At 36.8% G+C, this 27313-nt stretch overlaps 1 protein-coding gene across 3 annotated transcripts; it reads left to right on the top strand.

Annotated features, from left to right (window-relative positions):
• The first annotated feature begins 2395 nt into the window (after positions 1 to 2395).
• Positions 2396 to 26965, top strand: mpp3a (MAGUK p55 scaffold protein 3a). Of its 3 annotated transcripts, XM_089128700.1 has the most exons (21): positions 2396 to 2560; positions 9217 to 9272; positions 9354 to 9472; positions 9571 to 9648; positions 9967 to 10047; positions 10137 to 10274; positions 11086 to 11167; positions 11717 to 11802; positions 13762 to 13836; positions 13959 to 14155; positions 14795 to 14859; positions 15304 to 15324; positions 16104 to 16145; positions 19540 to 19596; positions 19684 to 19749; positions 20407 to 20568; positions 21172 to 21252; positions 21747 to 21840; positions 21944 to 22052; positions 24504 to 24632; positions 24930 to 26965. In XM_089128700.1, exons 2-21 carry the CDS (start codon positions 9236 to 9238, stop codon positions 25107 to 25109), a joined length of 1899 nt encoding a protein of 632 aa, XP_088984826.1. In that variant the 5' UTR covers positions 2396 to 2560; positions 9217 to 9235; the 3' UTR covers positions 25110 to 26965. The 3 variants fall into 3 exon arrangements, with proteins under 3 accessions (XP_088984826.1, XP_039523228.2, XP_039523229.2); XM_039667294.2 differs by lacking the exon at positions 19540 to 19596 and having other exon boundaries at positions 2397 to 2560; XM_039667295.2 differs by lacking the exons at positions 19540 to 19596; positions 19684 to 19749 and having other exon boundaries at positions 2397 to 2560.
• Positions 26966 to 27313: the final 348 nt, after the last annotated feature.

Here is a 27313-nt window from a genome sequence, read left to right as displayed (position 1 = left end):
AGGTTTTATTGCCTACGTGTTGAGCCGGTTTCTTCCTGTGTGCTCGTTTCAACCAGCCGTTAACACCGATGTTCCCACCCTAGTGCCGGCTTGCTGCACCACTCCCCTCCATTGAGCGTATACGTGCGCTTTTGGCTCCAGTTGAGTTCCCCACTCACGCAGTCAGACATTGTGGAGCGTCCAACGCCAGGCCTAGTGCTCGCATGCTTGTGTAACTTGTGCTAGGCTGGGTTCCATGTGTGGTGATCCCTGCGGTGATTCCATATGAGTATTCTTCCATCATTCCATATGTTGCACTACTCCTACCGGCCAGTCCATATGTGTATTCTCTACATGTTACCTCCCTTCGGGCAGGATGTGGCTTCCACAGTGCCCCCTTCACCTGGAAAGCCACGCTTTCCCAGTGTTATCCAAGAGTTCCACTGTGTGGGTTATAACGGAGCAGCAGTCCAAACTCCCTCCACGCCGGTCTTCCGCCCCAGCCAGTTGGGGGTCTGAGAGTCTTGCGTAGGGTCCTGGATGTGGCAGCAACCAATGTCGGTTTCCATGGGATCCCAATTACGTCGTCAGTTCGACATCACGTCAAATGTGAGTGACTGAAAGGGAACGTCTCGGTTACTGATGTAACCCCTGTTTCCTGAAGGAGGGAACGGGAGATGAGACGTCCTGCCACCACGGTTGCTGACCATCGCTGTACGGCAGTCACAATCTCGGCTCCTGGGGCGGAGCACGTAACGCTAAGTTGATAAGGCTCCCCGAAGTGATCCCAATTACGTGATCACGTTGACGTCATGTCTCCCGTTCCCTCCTTCAGGGAAGGAGGGTTACATCAGTAACCGAGGCGATTTTTTTTTAGATTCAGTACATATTTCAATGCGGTATTACTGTAGAAATGGTGCAAATTTCTGTTTTATTCAATTTCGCTCTCTCTCTCTTTTTCTCTCTCTCTGTGTGTGTGTGTGTGTAATGACAGAGGGCTCTTGTAAATCTTTTCCTTAGAGTCAGATCAGGTGTAACAGATGTCTCTGAATGAATTAGACAGACATCCCAAAACAACCCTCTCAACCTTTAATGACCCCTGCACCCAAAAAGGAAGGGCTCTGACAGAACATCCATGTTATTTATGCAAGGTTACTTTGTCAGAGAGGACCAAATGGCCCTATCAAAAACACACAATGGGTAAAATAAGAGTTCCATTTTAAACTTGCAAGTCTTTAATCTTCTATTTAGTGAGAACTGGAATTTAGTATGTTGATGTTAGAATGTTCATGTTTCTAATGGCGTATTTTAATTAAACACACATTAGCTTAAACATACTGCATGCAAAATTGTGAAAATGGTTATTTTAATTTCTTTTAAATTTTATTTAACATGTTTCATTACAAAATGACATTTTCATTACAAAAATGAAAATGACCAGTACATTTTTCTGTTCAGTTTACAAAACCTCAACCCAAAAAATTAATTCATACATTCATGGTACATTAAGCCCTATTTCTGCTGACTTACAATAGGTATTATCTGTATTTAATGTAAATATTTCATTACAAATATTAGTTTGTAATGTAATACATTTTCATTACAAATTATAGTATCCATAGATTTTTTTTAAACAAATGTTATAATTTAAAATGGCCAGTTTTTAATTTAATATAAATGTTTTCATAAATTAGAATATCAATATTTAAATTATGCATTTTTATAATATCATATCATAATTTACAGTCTCTCACAAATCGGTTAAAAACAAGTTAGACAATTTAAAACAAATACACGGAAAAAAAGGTATCTGTACAAAGTTGAAGTTGATAAGTATGATAAATGTCACAAATTTACTGTTTTGATTCATGACTTAAACAGCGAAAAATAATCTTTAATTGTATTGTATTTATTTATTTTCAAACATGACGAGAATTCTAAATGTTTCTGTTGACATCCAGTTTTAATTGGTAATATAGCCTATATAATATCAGATTTCCAATGGTCTAACTCTAAATGCAATGAGACCCACAGCCTGGAATACTCCATCTACATGTACAACAAAGAAACAGCAACAATGTCACATGCACAAAACATAAGTATGCTGCATGCCTGTGGAATAGAGAAAGGGGGGATGGGGCGAGCCTCTTTTCTCTTTCTCTTCCATCTGACTGTGAGTGAATGAGTGCTTAGGCTTTCAGAGCTGCTCAAGTGATCACAATAATCTAAAGAGAAAAAAAGACACAGAGGGTGAATGGGAGGGAGGAGAGATGCTCACTGCGTGTCTTACAACGCCCACCTGCTTCTGTTGTGACATAATGACAGCTGAGAGAGAGAAAGAGAGACTAGCTGGAGGATATAGTACTGGATGAACGGAGGAGAGAAGGGGAGGAGATAGGAGGGGAGGGAGGCTGGAAAGGGGAGGGGGTTTGTGTATGTGTGTGGAAGAGAGAGACAGAGAAGCGACAGACGGCAGGGGCGGCAGCCGGAGGAAGAGTCACAACGAAAGGATCAGTAAGGCAATCTTCTGAGAACGACAGATCCAGAGACACAGAAAACAGAGGAGAAGACGGAGCCAGAGGTAGGCTGCTCTTTTTTATTACGTTCATTTGCTTCATTATACCGGAGCCAAACACGAAGCAAGACCCAGCATGCATTGCACGAGATCGTGCGTGCGATTGTAAATGTGATTTGGTGATTATCTCCTCTTTTTTTCTCTCTCTCTCTGAGCCAATCAGTGGCATATGTGCAAATCAGCACTGCACTGCAGATGAAGGAAGAGAGAGGAAGACTGTGATGCAGAGAGAGAGAGAGAGAGAGAGAGAGAGAGAGAGAGAGAGAGAGGGAGAGAGAGAGAATACTGATGCTTTCACAAAACGTGCACACCTGTTTCCATTATTGATTGCAATTGTCCATCTATGTTCATTGTTTGTGTAGGGTGCATGCATTCATTCCTCTATGTGTTGCACATGGTAGTGCAACAATGTAAGTGAAACAGAATTAGGTCACTGCGAGTTGAATTCTAATGTCTGGATCTGTTTGGAGGTGGGTGCAGGATTAAAGAACCGCTATTTGTGCCAGAATGGTACATGTTTGAGTTTGGTTCATGCCAACGGGCAGTTGTTGTTGTTTTTTTTTTCTTTTTTCTTCACTTTTGTAACAATCAGACACACAACTTTAGTTCCATGAACGAAAAAAAAAAGAAACAGGAAGAAGAAAAAATCTTGTAATACCTATTGTACCTAGTTGAACTATTATTTAACTTTCTCAAAATAATTAGTCTAACAATACTGAGTACAGCCTCCAGACAATTTATATTCCTCTCAGATGATTGAATGTTTTCCTGGATCATCTTCAAATAGTTCAAACTGATGTTTCTTTGTGTTTTTAATCTCTAACAAAAGGAGCTTCTCTTGTGACGGCTGACCTTTTACCCCAAGGTCAGATTATTATTCATGAATCCCATTTGGCACTATGAAATCTCCCCCTATTTGTCATAAACATGCACCACTTTCATCTTCAGAGGCTCTAAAGACTTTACGAATAAGGATTCACTTGTTAGCATAATATTGTTCTAGATCAATGGTTCTGAGCAAAGTTGAGAACGAGATGACTTAAAACGATCAAATTATACATACAAAATAAATAATCCTTATAGTTTTAATGCTAAAAAAAAAACCAAGTCTAATTTTGTTCCCCTTAATAACAACACTCACAGTTTCTGTTAATAAAAAAGTTAGATAACAAGTGTGTTGGTTATCTAATCAATCAGTCACTAAGCTACTAATTACATATTCAACAGTGTGATTAGATTACTCTTCTCATATTATTAATAAATCATTGCATTACTTATTACTTTCTAAATCCCATATCAACCTCAACCAGTTGAACAATATAGACATGAAACTGCTCTTTTAATTATTTCAAATAAACGCTATTAAGTTATTCTTGAGCTGACCAAAGTATTTCAAGGGAGTTTACATAAAGAAAACATAGATTTTGTCATTAAGTTAAATCAGCTATCATTTTTTTTAATTTTTTTTTTATAAAGAATTGTTCTTTATATTACAGTTCTTTATATTTTTTATAACAGAAAAATGAAGCACAGTCCTTTACATTACTTTGTCAAGGAAAAAGTAAATAAATTACAGTAATTAATTACTTAGTAACACATTACACCCAACTATATGTTGATAACAAGCAGCATAATCATAATATCATAGGAAATGTTGAATATTCAAATATTGCATTGGACAATGGGGGGCTTTTAGTCAAAAAGGACATACAAATCAGGATTACAAAAGGACTTGCACTTTGTAATTTGACTTTGCAATTTGTATCTTAAATTGTCCAGGTCAAAATGTGATGCTTTATCTCAGACCTTACTTTGCCTTCCCAGATTCATCACCAGCACAGATCAAAATTCATCCTGAGGGATATAAAAACTCCTCTAACAATCATGTACATGCTTTTATCTCTGTCTGTGAAAACCTATCTATTTAGATAACCTGATCAACATCCCTACACCATTACCAGTTTAAAGGAGCAGTTTCCCAGCTGCCCTTAGACTGTGTAAGCAGTGTAAGCAAACAATTCATTGTGATTTTTGTTAATACGCTTCCCATCAGTCACCAGGCACAATAACTAAAGTTAAATTAAGAGTTTTGTGTGTGTGCGTCTGACATTGTTTAAAAAACAGGATGTCCCGCCCCAAACTCAAACCATTGGATGAGCAAGAATTTGGCAAAATGTTTGATGGTGCAACAGAGTCTGTGTTTCACTTTTTTGGGATATTAACTAGGGAGGTTGTGCACTTTACATAATATATTTATATAGTTTACTTATAATAATTGTGTTTTTTGACTTTAAATGTTTTTTTTCTATTAAGGTCTATGTAATTGTGTCTCAACTTAACAGTACAAAATCCTAATGTGTTGTCTAAACACAAACCATTTATGTTAAGTAAAACATTTTGTACATCCAGAGGGTGGCAGTATAGTGCGAGCCGACTGCCATTTTTCCCGAACTTAATTTTATTGTGTTCAATCTGCTTAAATCTATGAACAACTTAAGTTTACTTAATCCGTTTGTGTTGGATTACATGATTGATTTGTGTCGCATTGACTGAAACTGGGCGGTGCTTTTAGTTCCCAGCATGCTTTGCATATGGTTGAATTAAGAGAGAATAAATGTTAAAATTAAGTGTTATTTTATGGTGTTTTTTTTTTTTTTGGAGAAATTTAGAAAAGGGGAAGACATGATAGTGTGTAATAGTGTTTAATGTTAAATTACATTGGAATTATTAAACAATTTAAATTACAGTGGGTTACCATTGTGGAGATGAGTGGAGCATTTTGTTAGTCTGTCGACTTATTTCATTATTTTCTATTGCTTTGAATGAAGGAGCATGTAAATCTTAACATTCAAGATGTTAATATGTGCTTCTGCTAGCAAATAGCTAGCTAAAGTCTATCAATTTAATTAAATGTCACTGAATCAAATGATATATAAATGGATGAATGAATATAATAAAATGCCTTTGAATCATGTCAGGAAGCCTTTAAAAATTCATGTTGAGACTACTTAAATTGGGTAATTTAAAATTACATAATAGAATTATGTTGAAGTTACATAAACAAATTATGTTTGTTTAACGCAATCTAGTTATGTGGAACCTGTTGACAAATTAAAATTAATTAAAACCAACATATAACATTGAGAACATATAACATTTTACATTGAGAAAATTACAACATTTCCATTTAAAGATTAATAAAAAGATGCATTGAAATGTAATTTTTAAAATGTTAAATCCTATTCAAATGTGAGAACCCTGAGCAGGTGTCTGGTAAAAACAGAAGCTTCCCTATAGGTGAGATATTTTGCTCTGGTTTCCTTACATATCCTCCAGACAGCAGGCTACGAAAACTACATTACATGTGTTTTATACATCCATCCAAGCTTTTAACAACCAGAATGGATTTGATGTTCTGATATTCCGCACACATCCATGAGAATTAGGAAGACCAAACAGATGTACAATCTGCCGAAGACTGTGTGACCTAAACAGACCTTTAAAGCCAATAAGGTTGCCAAGAGGTCTTTGAGAGTTTGCGTGTGTGTGTCACATTTAAACCAAAAAAATAAAAAAAAAAAACCCGAAAAGAGCTCTAAGCTGTTCCAGACAGAAATAGCACACATGATGACGTGTTCATGCTTTTATGCCAAAACTTATATTTATCTTTTTAGGTCTATGAACAAGCCATACAACACAAACATTGCACTTATACATAACCAGATATTATTCTTGATAAAATACAGTAAGAAATGTATTAAAGCTATGCTTAATTATACACTGTAAGAGGCCAGTAAGATATTTTATTTGAGAAATTAATACTTTACTGGTATTCATTTAATGATAGACTATACTTATTTATTTAATGTTTCTATCAAGAAAACCTTTTTTCCTCCCTCAATACTAGCTTTGTTGTACTGTTTGTACCAACACAAACACTCGGTTGCACTTTGTGGGGACTCTCCATAGGTGTAATGAGTTTTATAATGTACATTGTATATTCTATTCCACTACACACACACACACACACACACACACACACCTACCTTAAAAAAACCCCCAACTCATTCCCCTGTGTATTGCTTCCACAAAGTACCTTTGGTAATTACATCATTACCAGAACAGCTTAAAGTGGGAATGACATCATCCTTTAGAGCAAAAGTGTGGATTCCTATCTGTGGTAGTCATGATTGGATTATTGGTTTATATCTCACATTCACTCTCCTGATATTGCTGAGAATTGAATGTTGCTTTATGGTATTATGGTGCCAGCATCCATCTTTTTTTTTTTTACAGACAAACCAGGAAGTACATATAATGTTATTGTGTGTCACTAATATGGAATAGTCACAAATGTTCATAGCCAAAAATGTGATGCATCAAATCTGCAGGATTAGTGGCTTGGTTATACAATGAACACACTCCTCAGTATTGATGTGTTCATCTACATCAGAATTCGTTCTAGACTCCCAGTCTAAGCACAGAGGCAAGCTTCACTGTAGCTCATTTCTTACTGGTTGAACTGATAAAGCTCACCCCGTGTTACAACACCCCCTATGCTGTGTGTTACGAGGAAGAAACACTGCAGTAGAGTTTCTATTTTTTTGTCTCTCGTCTCTTTTCTAGATGGATCAGTGCTTGTGGAATTGCTATTTCTGTTTCACTGGGCATGCACTCTGAAAGTATATGGCACGTCTGAATTGCTCTGAGAGTGTGTGTGTGTGTGAGAGGGAGAAAGAGTGTAAAAGAGGAAGTAGTGGCAGCACTCTGAGCTTTGTTTTCCTGCTGCGGCCTCTCGGCACCCACATGAGAGCATCACTCATCTCTTCCAGTCACTCTCTCTCCTCTATTCTAGCACTTTATCATGGATGAATATCCATTAATCTTATCAAGGCAATGCACACCCAGTAGAACTATATGAAATATAAGTTGCAAGCTTAAAAGTGATGGGATATTGATGTACCGATCCACTGCAGGTATTTAAACAGATTTATTGAGCCTTGAAGACACCAGCAAGAGGGATAGATTGTAGATGAATCATACATTGAAAATATCATGAAAATATGATTTTGTAAATTGGAGATAAAACAAAGAAAAATTAAACAGGGTTATTATAAAAAAAGGACTATTGGTGTTGCAGTCATGTCACCTTTGTGAGTTTGTTTCTGGTCAATAGTGAAGGGAAAAAATTATATGAATCATATGATATTATTAATCATAGCATGTTGCTATCATTTATAGTTAATATATATATAAAAAAAAATTTCTGTATATTTAAAATGTATATTTTAACATTTTAATGACAGTATATTTATTGAACAAAAATAAATATTTTTAAAATTAATTAAAATAAACAGAAAATAGAAAAAACTTTGCTAAAGTCATTGTTTTAAACTCTGAAAGTAAAAAAAAAAAAGACTTTATTAATACATTTTTAAAAAATATAATTTTGCTAAAGTACATTTTGCCTTGTGCCCTGTGTGTGGGGTAAAAGCCTTGCCACCTTGTACTTTTTACACAAAATAAATCAGTTTTATGATTTATTTTTTAGCAATTAGCTATAAGCGGGATTTTTTTTCTAGTTCTAGAACTTTAAAAATCGGTTATAAAATGATGTCTTTTCAGTAGACTCACATCGGCTACATCCGGAGATGTATACTAGAAACCCGGACTTGAGTAAAAGTACAAGTGCTCTATCAAAAAAGTGACTTGAGTAGAAGTTGAAGTGCTCTTTAAGCACCACACTTAAGTAGAAGTACTAAAGTATTCAACATTTTTTGTACTTGAGTATTGCAAGTAGTTTATTTTAAAATTCACTACTTAAGTCCTAAAAGTAAAAGTACAAGTATTGTGTCATGTAATTATTAAAGAAAGCAGTCAAAGGTTTGAACTAGCAATCAAATAAGGCACTTTGGCGGGATACAAATTTGCTTTGGCGGCCGCCAAAAAAAATGTCATTGCAGGACAACCCCTGCACACAGCATTACCCTATAAAACTGGTGTGTGATTTAGGCAGCATGAAAGCCAACTTGCAACGAATGATTCGTAAAATTTCTATAATTGTAACGAGTAACTAGCAGAACCTTAAAAAATATTGAAGTAAAAGTATTAAATTCATCAAAAATATCTACTGAAATAAAAGTAGAAGTATGAGGAAAAAAACAATACTCTTGTAGAGTACAGATACAGCATTTTAGTACTTAAGTACAGTACTTCCTGTAAGTAGTTCTACTTCATTACTATACGTCTCTGGCTACATCTTCTTTGAACTGGACCGAAAAAAATAAATAAATACTTGCGGTTCAGCGAGGGAGTCAACAGTGAACTAATTTACAGCTCTTAACGATTCACTACTTCGTTAAAAAGAACCGGTTCATAACAGTTACCGAGTCATTTGTTCGCGAATCGTGCAGTTAACATTGTTACTGCATGCAGTAAAATAAAAAATAAAATAAACAAAAACACGACACTAAAGATATAATTAACCAACGTCACGGAACATGATATCTGACTACTCTTAATGTTAGTGTTGCAAATGTTTAATTTTGCCTAGCCTTTCATTGTAAACTAAAAACTACAATGAAAATGATTGATTTTGAAAACACTGTCAGGACGTTGTGGGTGCATAGCCTATACTGCTATAATGGTTACCTCTTTTTTAGGTCAACCCCTTCCTTATCGATGAAAGAAGCCATGCCAGTCCTCTCTGCAGGAGCAGGTGAGCTGCACAAATGTAAAAATCGAAACAAACACACTTATGTATGTACAATGACGCTTATTGATCTCTGTTTACATGTAGGGTTGCACGAGACGCTTGCCCTGCTGACCTCACAGCTGCGTCCAGATGCCAATCACAAAGAGGACATGGTCTTCCTCAAGGATGTCTTCAGTGAGAGAAGTCTCAGCTACCTAATGAAGGTGTGTTGGTTTTGCATTGAATTCACTTGCAGCGTCATATGTTATAAAGTATTCAACACATGCATTATTTACCTTAGCTTATTTATCTTCGTTTTTAGATCCATGAGAAGTTGCGTCAGTATGAAAGGCAGAGCCCCACCCCAGTTCTCCACAGTGCCTCCACTCTGGCTGAGGATGTAAGTGCTGCAGTCTGTCATATCACATCACTAAAGGCAAGATTAATGGCCTTGCTTTTACAATAATATATGAAACTAGTGTTTAATGGTATGGGGGGAATAAGGGGACACTAAAATGCTTGATACAGCAGCTTTCTGTCACACATACTTGAGAAAGTAAATTAAATTGTATAAGAATTTATGTATCCATAATCTGAGGACAAATTTGCTGAAATGTCCCTAAAAGTTGGCCAAAGAAATATAAGGAATTAGAAGACTAGCTTGCTAAAGCTAGCTTGCTAAATGCTTTAGTCACGGTCTGCCCTTATTGATTGGCAGGTGGTAGAGGAGTTGCAAAGTGGGCCGATGAGTGTTGAGGAAAAAGAACTGCTACACTTGCTGACATCACCTCATCTCAAGGTACAAACAACACCTTCATTGTTAGATCTTCGTTAAAACGATTGGCCAGAAACGAAATGTAGTTGTTCCTATCCCCCCTGCTTTGTTAGGCGGTTTTGTCAGTTCATGACACGGTGGCGCAGAAGAACTTTGACCCTGTGCTGCCTCCTCTTCCCGATGACTTTGAGGATGAACTAGATGAGGACTCTGTGAAGATCGTCCGCCTTGTCAAAAACAAAGAGCCACTGGTGAGAGAAAGAAACAATGCCAGTTGCACAAATTCATTGACCCCGAAAATATTAGGACAGCACTGTGTTTAGGAACCTGTGTGTTTTTAGCATTATTTACGTACTAGTACTCATCGAGATTATTCACATCTACCATAAAAGTCCTTGTTTACATAATATATATATATATATAAACAAGGACTTTTATGTTATATATATATGAAGAGTTCAAATGCAAAAGCCTCTAAATGCCATTTGAAATTTTCTTCTTTAATGATGATTTTTGTCAAACTTGTATATTCAAGTGAAATCACTGAACTTGAATATACAAGTTTGACAAAAATCATCATTAAAGAAGAAAATTTCAAATGGCATTTAGAGGCTTTTGCATCTGAACTCTTCATATATATATATAACATAAAATTTCACTGTTTATATATATAAAAATATAGGTCTAGGTGATTTTTGTCATTTTTATTAGTTTTTTTATTTATTTCTATTTGGTTTTATTTTTATTTAATTTTTTTGTTGTTGTAATTTTAGTACTTAAACGTAATATATTTTGCCATGTTCGTTGCCATGGTGACATTTTTAATTAATGTAAGTTCTACAAGTTTTTCATCTAAAATCTATATTTAATTTATCATATCATTTTCATTTCAAATGGAAAACGTGTTTTTTTTTTATAATTTTAGCTGACAAACAACAACACTGACTTGAACAACACGTAAGAAAATGTGTGCACTGTCAGTTTGACTAAAAAAGTCCTACTAGACTTTTTGAGATAACTGACTATGATTTTTTTAAAGAGATAAATTGCTCTGTCTCTCAGGGTGCCACAATTCGGCGGGATGAGTCCACCGGGGCCGTGATTGTGGCTCGGATCATGAAAGGCGGGGCTGCAGACAGGAGTGGTGAGTGACACCAAAGAATTTGTCTTTATTCTAGGTCTCATTTTACTCCATGCTGGATTCCATTATAATCATGATGCAAAGCTATTTTATCAAATATACTCCTGAAATGTGTTTTATCTTTTGTTGTAATTACCACTGAGTATAACAATGGAAAACCATTGCAGTCTTCAAAGGTTCTGTGTTCATCACTAAAACCATTGAAGTGTCTGAATATCCCTGCACCTTTACTTAGTGTGCTAGATATGCTTGTTATTTTCACCTCTGTGATGGACACTGGGCTGCAAGTCTGCTGCAATTGCCCATCTTTGTGGTTAAGGAGGCTCTCCTGAGACCCAATCAACCGAATCAAATAGACTCACTAACCACCTGACCACAGCTGTTGCCATGGGAATATAACCCATATATGCTGTGTGTGTGGTGGGAATGATCTTGGTCATTAAAAATTCATTGAACTATGCCTATAAAGTGTATTGTGGATCAAACACAGCTGGTACAACTCGAACATGTTGTAGTGAATCTGTAAATCAGGTATCCTTCCTCTCTCCACAGGTCTGGTGCATGTCGGTGATGAACTGAGAGAAGTCAATGGCAGCTCTGTAATGCACAAGAGACCAGATGAGATCAGTCAACTACTGGTAAGGAGGACCTCCTGACTTCCTTGATATATAACTTTATGACTATAGACCAAAACCACCTTTTACACCAGGCTATAAACACATTTTGTTCTGCTGTAAAGTGGGCATTTTAACATGGGGGTATATAGAATTGACTCTCTTTTGCAGCCTACGGCCAGTCGATGAATTGCAGTTTAAGTCACTTCCGTGTTGGTTTCAAGAGAGAGACAGGAAGGTTTCCACTTGTCAAATTGACCAAATTTTAAAAATGGCTGACATCATCACTCCTTCTTTCAAAGCGAGTTTTTGTCTTACTCTGATTGGCCACCAGGGGTCACTCAATCAAAATAATAACAAAAGACGTACTTTGATGACGTAGGGAAAGAGCGTGGACTCACAGGATTTGTTGTCGCTATCAATGACAGCCAGCACTCTGAGGGAGAGAGAGAGAGGGAGTGTGCGCGCGAACCAGCAATACGATGTTATTAGGACACGCGTGCTCTGTCATTCCCCACATTCTCCGCTTATTCTAAGTATTTTGACAATCATGTCTTTTCGAAAAAAGAGATCAGACCCCTATCATCAGACCCCTCTTAAATCAATATTCCATCTAGCTAGTATTAATAGATGTTTAAAAAACATGGTCACCTTTCGTTAATAATTACCGTTTATACTATGATATCGAACAAGATAACGTTAGTGAACTGCACTTAGAGGGACGGTTTTCATGGGAAATTGTACACATACGTCACTTGCCTGTGCATGTCTCGTCATATCCATATTATATTAATAAAGAAAAGTTGCTCCGTTGTGTGGTTTGGGAGGGGTATAGGTTAGTTGTCACCATAGACATCATATAGGTAGACGCCCTATCGACCACTACATCCTATTGGCACGGACGAGCCGTGGGGCCGCCATCTTAAACCGGTCATCCGCTCCCGCTCAGTGTAATCTGTTTGGCAGGTGATATGAGCTGTCAGCACATTTAATAAATCATATCTCACTGAATACCGAACTGATTTTCATGTGGGGTTTTTTGCTGCATACATGTAGCTGATACAGGACACATGGGATATTTTATTCACAAAATACAAACATTAGTCAGGTAATGTTAAATATTAAATCTTTCTTGTGAAAAGTAATTCCCGAGCGATAGTCCGCCCATTTGAGCAGGAATATGCTACACAGTGCTCTGTCATCTACTGCTGCTATGCAACACAATAGGAATACGACTGGTTCAAGATGGCGGCCACATTTCTCAGTGCCTAGCAGCCAATAGGGCATCTGGTCTCTATATGATATCAATGAGTTGTCACAATAAGCGAGAAAGGTTAACATGGAGCACAAAAAAAACAAACAAAAAAAATCACTGAACTGAAGAGAGTCTGCTGGCAAAAAGATAACAAGACAGAGCTTAAATGCGATGTATAGATGGTGTTTTTTTTATTTCAAAACTTTATCTATTGTGAAGGGTAATTTCACTGGTTGTTGTTGTGCTGTGCTGGAATTTATTTTCAAGGAAGTATCGTGTCTATTAATGGTATAGCTACAATAACGTCTTCAGATAGTCAGCTTACAATCCTTTCCATCTAAACTGACTATATTTCAAGCCAAGTAGTGAATGTTTTATGATCAGAAGGAAATCTCTCTCTCTCTCTCTCTCTCTCTCTCTCTCTCTCGCTCTCTCTCTCTCTCTCTCTCTCTCTCTCTCACTCTCACTCACTCATGCAGTTTTGTTTTTTAACCTCTAGATGGCCAAAAGTTACATAGTGTACCATTACCTTTAATAACAAAATGATATTATTTTAATGTTGGCGGTTTTCTCAGTAAATATTGTGATTAATTAAAGGAATTAATTGGCATATCATATACTTGATTTGATTTACCAGTTTAATCACGTGACAGTCAAAATAATCACCTTAATCATTCCTGTTTATTGTCAAAACAGATTCATTTGAGCAGTTTTTTTTTCTTTCTTAGTCTCAATCACAAGGCTCTATCACATTGAAGATCATCCCAGCAATCAAAGAGGAGGACAGGCTGAAAGAAAGCAAGGTGATTGACTTTAAAAATAGCATAAAACCTAGTGATTTAGCAGAAATCAGCCCAGCATATCTCCAGTATTTTTTTCTTGTCCATTGAGTTTGTATCTTGTTTGTACGGTGTGTCATTTTCAGGTCTACATGCGGGCACTGTTTGATTACACTCCATTGGAGGACAAAGCCACGCCATGTCAGGAGGCAGGGCTTCCGTTTAAACGCGGAGACGTCCTGCAGGTGGTCAGTCAGGATGATCAGACGTGGTGGCAGGCCAAGAGAGTTGGAGATTGCAGCCTGCGTGCAGGACTCGTCCCATCCAAACATTTTCAGGAGAGGTGGGACAAATCATCAATCATAAAACACACACCTCAGAGATGTTTAGTTTGCAGCTAAATTTTGCTATTGAACATCTTGGTTTTGCTGGTCCTCAAGTTTTAACAAAAAGACAAAATATACATAAATATAATTCCGCAAGCACTTTTGCAGTCCTGTTTCCCATGTACATACTATGTACTTATAATAGTAAATGCAATAACTTGGTGATAACTAGGTACTAACCCCATGTAGTTACCTGAAATTACCTAGTACTTTGGTAGGTAAGTACACTTGTATTTAAATATATTTGTAATTACTCATTTGCAATGATGAAGTTGCTATAGTACATTGAAAATATAGTTGCAGTGATGAAGAGACTCAGAAGCGAGGGAGAGCCGAATGCAAATGCAGTTTATTTATTTACCAAATAAAAACAAAAAATGAAAGACTAGCCTGACTTCGTCATATCATGAGTTTGATACTTCTCCATAGGGTTTTGATTATGAGGTTATGAGATTATTAGATATTATGAGTTTGTTTGATCTTGCTCAATAGTATATGATGGCTCAAGTCAGCCCGGTACAAAATATATTTGCCAAGGGATTTAATAATGTTTTTTCAACAGTTTGAAGATCTCCTCTTATGGTTTTCTTTCTCAGGCGGTTAGCCTTCAGAATAAAAATGGGCACTCTTCAAAACTCCAAGTCTCCCCAAAAAACTGTCTGTGAGTATTTCAGAGTGATTCTTCTTTCCTTACCGAAAAGCCCTTCAGTTATTAATCAGTGTTGACTAACGGGAGGCATAATTTGCTTGTGTGAAGTGGCCAGGTGATTATTGAGCGCTTCATGTTCACTAATCTAAAGCTGATTAGAGAACAGACACATCTGCAGATTAGCAACATGCCCCGCTCTCTCTCTCCCTCTCTCCCTCACTCACAGACTCTCATTACGTGTATTATATCTGCTCCTTCTGCTTTTTCCTTTATTACTGCATCTCTTTACTGTGGACCTGCATGTTGTAGGAGTGATGTCCTTTATGAATAATCTCTATTTAATAAATAAACTCCAGTGCCAGTGTAGAATATTTTCCCATTCAGAGTTTGTCTGCAGTTTTGTCTCCTTTCGTCGTCATCATATATTTTCCTTTTCCTTTTTACTGCTGACATCAGATGACCAAGGATGTGATAAAGGTTGGTCTTCCAGATCTGAGTTCACACACAACACACACGTATTGGTACCACAGTGATTAGGAAATTAGGCCAGTCTCTCACCTAATCTATTTTAATTCCTGGAGAGAGACTACAACACACATACTTTGGGTTTCCATGTTTGTATTTGGATAGTGGTTGAGATCACACAACCATCCAAATACAAGTACATTATGAGTAACACTTTCATATATGAAATAAATGAATATGACTGACTGTAAATAACACATTTTTACAATGGCATCAGTAACTGACACCTCTTTCTTTTGCATAATACTACATTACCACCATGTATGTTAGTATAAGACAAGTCCAATATGAATAGCATTTAGACCAGTACAGAAACACAAAATTACTGACACCTACAAGTATTCCCAGTTTTCTTTCACAGATTGTCTATAGCTGTCAGGTGATGTTATATTCCATAATCTCTACTGCCTTCTCCCATCTCTTTTTCAATCGAAGGGCCTCGTTTCCATTATTTGTAGGTTATAAAACACCCATTGTTTCCTTTGTGTCACACTCCACCACAAAAGCAAATCCTAATATTTTCATTCTATCACACCATCATTTACTTTTTGGCAACTAACAAAGCCTCTTGGTTGACCACAGCCGTCATTTTAACCTGCTGAAATACCTCCCGCCCGCCCGCTTACCTACCTAAATGTTGAACCTGCTTGTGTAACTGTAGTTCTGCAGCCCTGCTTTTCTCTCCTGATCTCCTCTGCTCACTCCCTCTCTCCCTGCTTGCCTCCCTACAGAAGACTGTGACTGTGAGGGCTATTTCAATGGACAGTACATAGGTGAGAAACTGCATGCCCGCTCCTGTACCCAGGCAGCGCCTGCTGAATCTAAAATGTACTAACCTTCTGCCTGAGTGAGCATCTATTGCTGCCTGCCTCTGTGCCAAGAGCTATGGCCTGATGAGGGGAGGCCGGATTGGGGGGTATTTGGCAGCGTCAAGGAAATTTAGCTTTGACTGTGAAGAAGCCAATTTGCAGTGGTGCATTGATGTTTCTCTGGAAGAGAGACTGAGAAGCGTCCTGCTATTTTTTTTTTTTTTCACAATTGATTTTGCATAGTAATAGAAAGAGAATGTGAGTGGGGCAGAACAACAGCAATTTCTCCTCAGTAATCACTGCTGGGTTTTACATTTCACGCTCCTTACTTATAGTGTTGGGCCTGTTCATGGTCATTTCGCGTTTCCTCTGATCGAATAGCTCTGGAATTGTGAATGCCCTTAAAAATGCATTTGAGACGGATTGAAATGCAACCCAAAATGGTCAAATAAATATGTAGGTTAGGAAAAGGAGTAGCCAGATTCTACACCGCTACAACACGCTTCTCCATTTAGCCCGCTGGAGATGAGTATCTCTTTTAAGCAAGCAGACTGCCACAAATTAAACTCAAAGTTCTGCATCTCATCCTGACGCTCAGCACAAATGTCATCTTCATTAAAAGTGGTGAATGATAAATTCTCTCACTAGTGCTGATTCTGCTCTTTAATCTATCTTGAAGTCAGCTGATGATAAATAAATTGCTACACATAGCTTATTATCTGTTGCTTTAAGTTATGTGAACTTGAATGTGCAAGATCGGATTTATATAATTTGCTGAGAAACATTTGGAAATTAAGTGCAAATGGAACCGTTTTAACTGGGATCGGATAGCTAGCCTAGCCCTATCAGTAAAAAAGCATGAAGTGGTCAAGCTCGATGAGAGAAATTCCGTTAAAGGAAAAGCACGAGTGTCTTAGCACAAGATGTATAATGTAGGCTAAGTGAAATAACATTCATGCAATTTATGTACAATTGTGAGCAAAATTATGCAAGCTTGGTAAGCTTGTTTATTTATATAGCACATTTCATACGCAATGGTTATTCAAAGTGCTTTACATAGAAAAAAAAACAAAACAAATAATGATTAAAACAATTTAGAATAAAAATAAATAAAGTACGGTACAGTAAAAACAGTCGGACGAATAGTGGCACAGTGCTCATTCAGTAAATGCATAGCTAAACAGAAGTGTTTTGACTCTGGATTTGAATGTGACTAGTGTAGGAACACACCTGATCTCCTCTGAAAGTTGTTTCCAGCTACGGCTGGCATAATATAGCTAAAAGCAGACTCTCCGTGCTTACAGTGAACCGTTATTTCTAGTTGATCCTACAACATGGAATAAAATTAAAAAAATATGTAGGGATGGATTGAGAACTCCAACACTCTGACTTACAAGACAAGTAAAACATTCATAGCTCTCGGCAAAATCACACTCACATACTCGGGTGATAAAAAGAGAGGAAAGGTTTGTCATCCCGCTGAGTTAAACGTCTTAGAAACATGTCTACCATGTTTCATTTCTCATTAGTTAATAATGACGCTAATCTGAGAAGCTGTTAAGAGAGTGAGAAAGAGAAGTGATATTCAGTTGATATAGTGTTAAATATTTAATTCACAGGCTATCACACTATTTAGAGAATGTGTTGCAGATGCAGAAATCTTTATAAATAGGCCTATGTGTTAGTGGGGATAACCAACAGGCTGACAGCTCCTCATCTGTCTTCACTTTCTGACACCAGTCTCTCGTGAGCTTGACAAAGTTTAGATTTGTGTGACTTTCTGTGGGTGGTTTGAATAATATTGAAACAGTGGTGTAAATTTTCAGCACAGAAACCTTATTGTTCACCAATCACCTGTAATTTTATTTTTATTTTTATTTATTTCACTTTTCCCAAGTGGTAATTACGCTGAAATAGCATGTGATGGGATTATTTAAATTAGTGCTTTTTAAAAAAAACAAAAAACAAAAAAAAACTACATTAGTTTTTTTTTTGGATTGCTGTTTGCCTGACAAAATTAACGTACTAAAAAAGAGTAACTTTTTTAGTGATCATGTCAATAGTAACTGTTTATGAAATAGACAAATATGTGACTTTGAATATGCACTAGCCTTTAAAAGTCTGGGATCAGTAAAGATATTTTGGTAGAAATTAATACTTTTATTCAGCATAGACTGAAATTGATCAAAGATGACAGTTAAACATAACTTTTTATATAACAGATTTCTATTTGAATTGAATTCTGTTCTTTTGAACTTTAAAAAAATATTAAGCAGGAAAAAAAACAGTTTTTAACATTGATGACAATGAGAAATGTTTATTGAGCAGCAAATCAGCATATTGGAATGATTTCTGAGGGATCATGTGACACTGTAATGACTGATGAAAATTACATTTTAAAATACATTCATATAGAAAACAGTTATTTTAAATTGTAATATATTTTCATAATACTGAATAATAATATTTAATTAGTTTTACTGTATATTTTACTGTAGTTTTATCAGATAAATGCTAACTTGTAGGGGAATAAGTGTTACGCGCAGCTCAATTAAGGCCACAACATAAAAGTGGAATCAAACACCAATGTTCGATGAATAAGTATAACAATTACCGGTAATACCAACATAAGTCAAGGGGAAATAAAGAATTCACCAAATCCAAAGAATCTTATTGACCCAACACTTTTGAACAGTAGTATACAGACCAACAACAGGGTCAGCATGTGCAAAAATGCTGTCATTAGGCTGAAAACATTCTTAGTGAGACTTTTCCTTTGGTTCATGAGCAAATCTTAGATTACATTGAAACTATAGATGAAAATAATTGACTTTTCCTTCCTCCCCTCTGGCAGGTATATAGTACATTTTACCTTGCCCTGTCTCTGTGTGAATGTATTCTTCTCTGCTGCGTTCTGCTTTATGTAGTCCTCCATCCCAAACACCCCACCCCTCCGAAACCACTGTCAGGCTGCTGCCCTTCTATAGGACACTCTGCACATTCCACCCTGCACGATTGGCTGTGCACTCACTCACTGAGTCAAGTGTGTGATATAGCTAATGTGCGTGACGGCAACTCTCAGCCCTTAGCCACTGACCTAGAATCATTTTAATAATCTGGGAAGTGCCAAAGATGACAGTGGGAAGGATTTACTGACAGCAAGGAATCCACCTCCGAAGAATATTATAAAGCACCTGCAAATGTTGTCAGAACTTGAATATGTCATTTGAATTCTGCTTATCCCTTATTTCCAACTTTTTTTTTGATAATTTGTTGCCATTAGAAGTGCTGCACTGTTACATTTAGCACATTTTGCTATATTTAAATAAATCCTGCTGATTTGTGATGAAATGTGCAGATTTTGAGCAGGCCAACTTTTGGGGTAGTGCTGATGCAGACTTCAACAGAATTCACGGTCAGTTCTAAATGATCTTTTGGGTCAGTTGTTGAAGGCAGAGTGTGGCTTATGCACAAGTGTGAGGTGGTCTAATGCGCATTGTAGTCTCTTCGAAGTGTAATGCAGTGGCTCCCTCCTGTGGCCAGGTGTTTTCCTGGGAGTTTTACTCAGGTACAGTCCTCAATCTTCCCACCACTAACCTCCATGTCCTGATATATAAAACCCTTTACAACATTTTTCATAACATGGGTGGGGTGAAGATTACAGGAATTTCATTGGAGTCAATAGTTCAATCTATTGGTAATCACTGCTTGCTTTCAATATTTTATCTTTATCTGTATCATACAAAGTGAAAATTTGAGTTCTTGAGAGTGTAAATAGCAATCAATTAAATTGAACTGATTGCACTTTTGATTGTCTTTCACATTATTATAACTATAAATACATTAAAAATACAAAACTATTCAATGAATTGTGGTTAGTAAGATTAGACCAGTGTATACTTTTATCCAGCAAGGATGCATTCAATGCATACAAAATGGAAAGAAAAATTATTTAATTATTAATAAATTATTAATTATCAACTGCTTTTAAGAAATGTTTCTTGAGCAGCAAATCATCAGTTTAGAATCATTTCTGAAGGATCATGTGCATACCTTGAGTAATGATGCTGAAAATTCAGTAGAATAAATTACTTTTTTACTGTATTTTATAACTCCTACAAACTTTTAAATGGAAGTGAAAATAAATAAAACAAATAGTCTTTCCCCCTTTCTTCTCTTAGATGTGTAATAAATAATATTTTATGATTTTGTGACCCTCTCTCAGCCGGTTTAAGGAGAAGTTTCCGTCTAAGTCGGAAGGACCGTCGTGGTTCTTCGGGAGAGGCCAATGTTTCTGACCAGAATGACACAGAGTTCCTGACCTATGAGGAAGTGACACGTTATCAGCAGAGCCCCAATGAGAAACCCCGATTAGTAGTTCTCATTGGTAAGATAATATAAAACATAATATTATTAACTACAGTTTTGTATTCTGTGTGTATTGTGCAATGTTGCAATGTGTATTGTGCAGAACTGATTAACGTTGACGAGGGCCGGTGGTCTACGAAATGTCCCGATAGATTTTTTGGTCCCACTCCACTCCTGATGTACATACATTTAAAAAAAAATGAAAATATAATAAACTTTGCAGGATTTCTGATGTTGATGACGGTTAGAACGCGTCACTGCCTGTGAAAAGGGTCCGTTACCACTAACTTTTTTACCATGACTTTAGCAATTCCAAAAAAAATATACCAAATTGGGTATTATAATTAAATGCAAAGACTTCATCCTTAAACTAGGCTGGAGCTACACTATTCCTTCCATAAACCACTGCCTGTATCAGTATAAAGATACAATTTGCCAGCACAGTTCACTTCATCCCACATTCTGATGATACACTGACCTCTAGTGGCAATAATGATTTTACTCCGCTTGTCTGTGATCTAAGTGATCTTCTTCTGAAATACTTTTTTCTTGTACGTTGCACTTTATGTACATAGGCTACTATAAATGCTCTGATTTAAACTTGCTGCTTATCTTTGTGCAGGTTCTCTGGGAGCACGTATCAATGAGCTGAAGCAAAAGGTCATTGCAGAAAATCCCCATCGCTACGCTGTGGCTGTGCCCCGTAGGTCTTGCCTCATTTCCTATTCAGAATAAAAAGAGTTTCCTGATAAATACACTACCTACATTATACACACATAGTTCAAACCATTAACATTTACACTATCCAGTGTTTTTAGACTTTAGAAATGATTTATGTGAAATTTTAAATCACCAAAAATTGTCATTGTTCACTCCCCATCATGTTCATCTTCAGATGAAACAAAATGCAAATTTTGAAAGAATATCGTGGCCTATATATATATGAAAGTGAAATAGGACTTGTGCAAAAACACAAATGGACCACTTTGATGATATATTTATGGTCCTTTTGCATTCTTTTTGAAGCTTGAACGATTCTGTTCTCATTATAATTGCATGGAAAACAGTCTTTGGGATGTTTCTTTTTGTTTTTCCGCACAAAGAAAAGTCATGCATGTTTGGAAAAACATAAGGGTGAAATGATCAACTATCCCTTTAAACCACATGACATTTTTGGCTCTCTGTCCTCCATCACAGACACCACACGGCCCAAAAAGAGCCATGAGAAGGAGGGAGTGGAGTACCACTTTGTGACTAAGCAGGCCTTTGATGCAGATGCACAGAATAACAAGTGAGTGCTGCTGTGATGTGGTCTTCTTGTGCTGCTGCTTTTCTACTACATGTACCATTTGAAAATATATTGTCCAATTATCATACCCTTTTTTTGTCTGCAGATTTATAGAGTACGGAGAGTATAAGGAGAATCTGTATGGGACCAGTATAGAGGCCATCCGCTCCGTTCAAGCCAAGAACAAGATGTGTCTGGTAGATGTACAGCCTGAGGTAAATAACAGTAGCTTTTACAGTGGGTGATGATTCTTTATAATTGACATGGAAACAGCAAAACTATTTTCTGATCAGCTTAAATTATGCACAAAAGCATATGTCGGTAACACTTTAGGGTCCAATTCTCACTATTAATTAGTTCCTTGTTAGCATGCATATTACTTGGAAATTGGGTGTTTATTAGTACTTCCAAAGCACATATTAATGCCTTATTCTGCTTGACCATATTCGACATCCCCTAACCGATACCTAAACTAATCAACTACCTTACTGACGGAGTTTACTGATGCAAAAATCATAGTTAATAGTTAGTCCATAGCGACAATTGGACCTAGGGGTGTGCGATATCACAATTTTTGATCATGGGCAATTAAAATGTCTTGATGTAACTAGTGCAAAATGCCTGTTCAAAATAATTGTGTGTTTTTAGCAATTGTTGGTTTGGTGCTTTTGCATTTGTGCAAAACAATTGCAATTGCATTTACTACAAATGATTGCCGTGAAAGAGACTGCGTCGCGACCAGGGAGCAAATTTGCTTTAAATATAATATTAAACAGCGTAGCTGACTTACAGATTCAGTTAACAAATGAATAAGAATGTTAACTTTTAAACCACAAACCTCTGTAATGTTAGAATGTTTAAATGTTTTTTAAACCACAACTTCAATGTGTGCTTCTATTACAGATATATTTACTGATATCTTTTGCATTTCTAATCCAAACAACGTCAAACTCGGCAGTAATATTGTATAGTTCAGTTGCAGTTCTGGCGCCTCTGTCCCAACATACTGTACAACGCAATGTACAGAATACTGCAATTCACAAAAGTTCATCATTTGCATGTGCTTTAAAGCCTTTTATTTAAAACATTTTCAGTTTCCGTGCTGGTGTGGATGTCGGTGTGTCTAGCAAGTGACAGCAAACAATTGAAAGAAAATTGTGTGGATCCGGTCATAAAGTGACAGGAGCCTAATAGTAAACATGCAGCCACTTGTCCTTAAAGGGGTTGTTTACCCAAAAATGCAAATTCTGTCATTATTTACTCACTGTAATGTTGTTCCAAACCTGTATTCACTTTATTTTGTGCTGAACACAAAAGAAGATTTTTTGAAGAATGTGGCTAACCAAGCAGTTGCTGGTCCCGATTGACTTTCATAGTAGGAAAATATCAACTATGGAAGCCACTGCGGAGCAACTGGTTGGTTAGCCACTTTCTTCAAAATAACTTTTATTTGCAACAGAATAAAGAAAATTATTTGGGATTAAAACAATTTAAGATAGTACATAACAATTTTCATTTTTGGGTGAACTATCTCTTTAATGGTAATAAAAAAAAGATAAAATCACTCACTGCTCTGAGAACTTTAATAGTACCTTTAATAAGTATCAATGTATAATACATAAATATATATATATTTTTTAAATAAGGACATTTTAAAATAGGGACATTAAAACTTTTTTTTTTTAAATAGGGACATTAGTGTGGCGGTAAAGTAATGCTCAGTCACTTTTAAATTAGTAAAACCAACATGAAAAGGAATATTGATAAAATCGTGAATCATGTTTTTTTTTTTCTGAAAAAATCGTGATATGATATTTTTGCCACCCCTAATTGGACCCTATGCTAAAGTGTGACCCAAATGTCTTATTACGTGTTTTGTAGATTTGAATTTGTTGCTTTGGTTATTTACAATTTTCATGCATCACTTGGCCAAACGGAAGTCTTTCTCTAATGCTGACCATGATGCTGACATGACTGGTCTCACCTTCAGGTGGAGCTACTTGCCTATTGCAAAAAGCATATTACAGTAGTTGTGCAAAACCACATGCAGCACTTTACCCACGATGGCAAGACTTTTTCTTATGGACATGGCAGGAAATTTGACTTAAACTTGTTCTCATGCATTTTTAATGTGAGATGTTCTCGCTACTGGCCGAAGTTTATCAGTACATACTTAGGAGTCATAATTTAGTTTTTTAACATGTTAAATCTCAATTAAGAAAGGGTTTATAAAAGAGTCAGATAAACAGGAGTCAGTAAGATCTTTTATGTTTTTAAAAGAAGTCTATTTGGTCAAAAATACAGTAAAAAAACTAATATGATTACAATGGAAAATAACCGTTTTCTATTTCAACCTATTTTAAAATGTAATTTATTCCTGTGATGTCAAAGCTGAATTTTCAGCATCATTACTCCAGTCTTCAGTGTCACATGATCCTTCAGAAATCAATCTAATATGATGATTTGTTGCATTTCTTATAATCAGGATTCTTTGATGAATTGAAAGTACAAAAGAACAGAATTTATTTGAAATAGATTTTTGTAACATTATAAATGTCTCGCTAAGTATTATTAACCCCACATTTTAAACAGGACCGTACATATATATTTTAGATAGTGCCATTTAACCCTTCACATTACTGGTTTTGTTGTTTGTCCTGCCACAGGCTCTAAAGGCTCTGCGGACAGCCGAATTCAAGCCTTATGTCATTTTCGTAACACCGAGAATCCCAGAGAGTCGCAGACGCCGCAGTGCCGGCACCTCGCCAGGTGGAGGTGAACATGGGCGAATCACAGTGAGTCTCATCACAGGTTCACATCACTCAGTTCTCAAGAAACCCTGTGGCACTGATGAACAACAATTCTCCCAACCTTTCAAAAATCAGCCTTGAAATTGAGTCATTTAGTATTAATTGCGATAGCTTTGAAAATCAGCTTTAGGTTTGTCTCACTTGCGAAATGAAAATCACAGAATCACAGGCACAGTATATCTAGCTTGATGATTATTTTTGCACACATCTTCAGACGTCTGTTTCATTTCATTCTCACTGTTAATATTCTTGCCCTACACTTTCCCATGTCTTCATTTTCAGGAGGAGGAACTGCAGGAAATGCGTTTGTCTGCACAGCAGATAGATCAACAATATGGTCATTTAGTGGATCGGGTCCTGATTAAGGAGGACACTGCCAGTGCCTGTGCAGAACTACGTAGCATCCTGGAAAGACTGGAGCGGGAGACCTTCTGGGTTCCTATGAGCTGGGTCAAGGCTTAGGGACCGCCCCTCCGCTTAGCTTAATTTCAGACTGTTGACCAAGTAGAAGTCCACTGATGGCTTCTTTTCCTCCATACGGTGCAGTCGGACTGCACACGTCCTCCTTGGCCTGGATTCTTTCAGCCATCCGTTATCGGTAAAGGAAGGTAGAGGTCTGTGCAGAATGGATTTTTCAATCCCGCCATCACCCGCCAAAAAAATGATATATTTGATTCCGCTCACGTTTTGTCCTGTTCCCACAAGCCAAAAGCCCATAGGAGGAGGTCTAATTGGATTTCTCAGTCCTTGCCTGGATAGAATCGGTCTTGTTCTGGTGTTGCACACAAACACAATGCTTCAGATCTCCAGAATTATTATTAGATAATGATATTTTGTTGATCCTGGAACAACATTACTAGACAAAAATTAAATCCTAACCATATCCCTACTCCTAAACCTATAGTTATCCCTAAAATCAGAAGGAAATGTTAGGTGAATAACACTGATGTAGAAGCACCTTACCCTGGTTGAAAGTCCAAACATGGCATAAACTGACATTTTGTCTCTCAAGTCTAATTGGTTGATTAGAACGTTGCTCCAGGATCAACAAAGATGTCGATCCAGGAACATGTTGCAATTAGTGAAATCCAGTTGTGCCACATAGCAGTATCTTTACGCCCTCACGCATTCGGCAATTTAAAACTTGCCCCGGGCTGCACTGTTGCGTCGGGTTCTGTATACCTCTTAGGGAAAGCATAAAGAGACTTAAAGAGGGGAACAGGCCATTGAGGGTGTCTGTTTGGATACAGATTTAGTTTTCAGGCTGGGACATGCAGGCACATAAGCACTTCTATAATTTATTTTTTTAATGACTTTAGTTATTTATTATTTGCCTTGTTGTGTCATTTGATACTTTGTGGTTTCCTTATGTTATTTAAAGAGTTGCAGTAGACTGTTCATTAAAGCAATACTTCAGTTGTGAACAGATTATATTTTCAGAAAGGTATTAGATATGGTTTCCAAGTCCACTTTTGGCCATAGCAAGTGGGAAATGTGCAGATTGAACTGTGTATTTTTCTGCAATGCACAGTAAGCTTTTCCCACGCACACCCATGCAGAGACTCATTCAGCAACTGTAACTACTTCAGGTTTGAAATCATTTGAAGTTTTAATTTCATAAAGTGTTGCCTGTCAGACTTCGCTGTCTAATGAATCTCAGAAATCGGGTTCTTTTTGAAGAGCACGATTGATCAATGTTTTAACAGGAAAATATTAAACTCCTGCTGTGCCAACAACTGTCTCAATACACCAAGCTTTTCTTCTCAAAGATTTCCTTCATTCGGAGGGTTATGAAATACCACGCCAAAGCACTACACATCATCCATGTAAATATGTAACAAAGCGTTCTGGAGTTTAGGTTTGTTAGGTGTAGATGAACCAAGACAGTGTTGAGTTGAGACGGTAATACACAGGCCCTTTATTTTAAACCAGGCTTTTAAGGCGTCCTTGTTACAGTGTAATTATACATTTAAGTACTGAGTAATATTAATTAACTACATGTACTTACTATAGGGTTAAGATTAGGTTTGTTGTAGGGTTAGTTGCATGTAATTATGCACAATTTATAGCTATTACTACAGTAACTTCATGTAACTTGTGTAACAAGGACACTGTAAAATAAAGTGTTACCAGCTTTCACATTCACAATTTCTCGAGAACTTTCTACCTTTTCCCAACATATCATACAAATCTTCTTGATCCTACCTCACCTTGTTTTTGAACTGAAATCTGTCGCTTTTGTTGTAAGCTGCCATTCTTTGGTGTCAATTCTTAATTGTATGTCATGTGCTGATCGCAAGTAAAAAAATCTAAACTTATCAAGAAGTTGCCTGTCTTGAATGTGTGCAAATGTGAGTATTATGACAAATGTTGTCTCATTACATTTGTCTATTGCTTTCAGATTGAAATGACAGTCCTTGTTACTTGTGTCTTTGTGGATTATTCTGTCAGCCACTCTATTGTGCATTAACATTATGAATATATTCTTTGCTGCAGGCAATCAAAACCTGGGACTGCGTTATCCCATTTCCAATCTCTACAGGCTATTTTTTTTCCTCTTCATGTTAGATTGCGTTTATGACAGTTTGACAGCTGCTGTCCTAAAACAGAACTGAAATAAACAATGTTAGATTTGTTCAACAAACATCTCAATATTTGAGATTTCC

The sequence above is a fragment of the Pimephales promelas genome, chromosome 3, assembly GCF_988280905.1.
Source record: "Pimephales promelas chromosome 3, fPimPro1.hap1.1, whole genome shotgun sequence".
NCBI lineage: Eukaryota > Metazoa > Chordata > Actinopteri > Cypriniformes > Leuciscidae > Pimephales > Pimephales promelas.
This window is presented reverse-complemented; position numbering and strand designations above follow the sequence as displayed.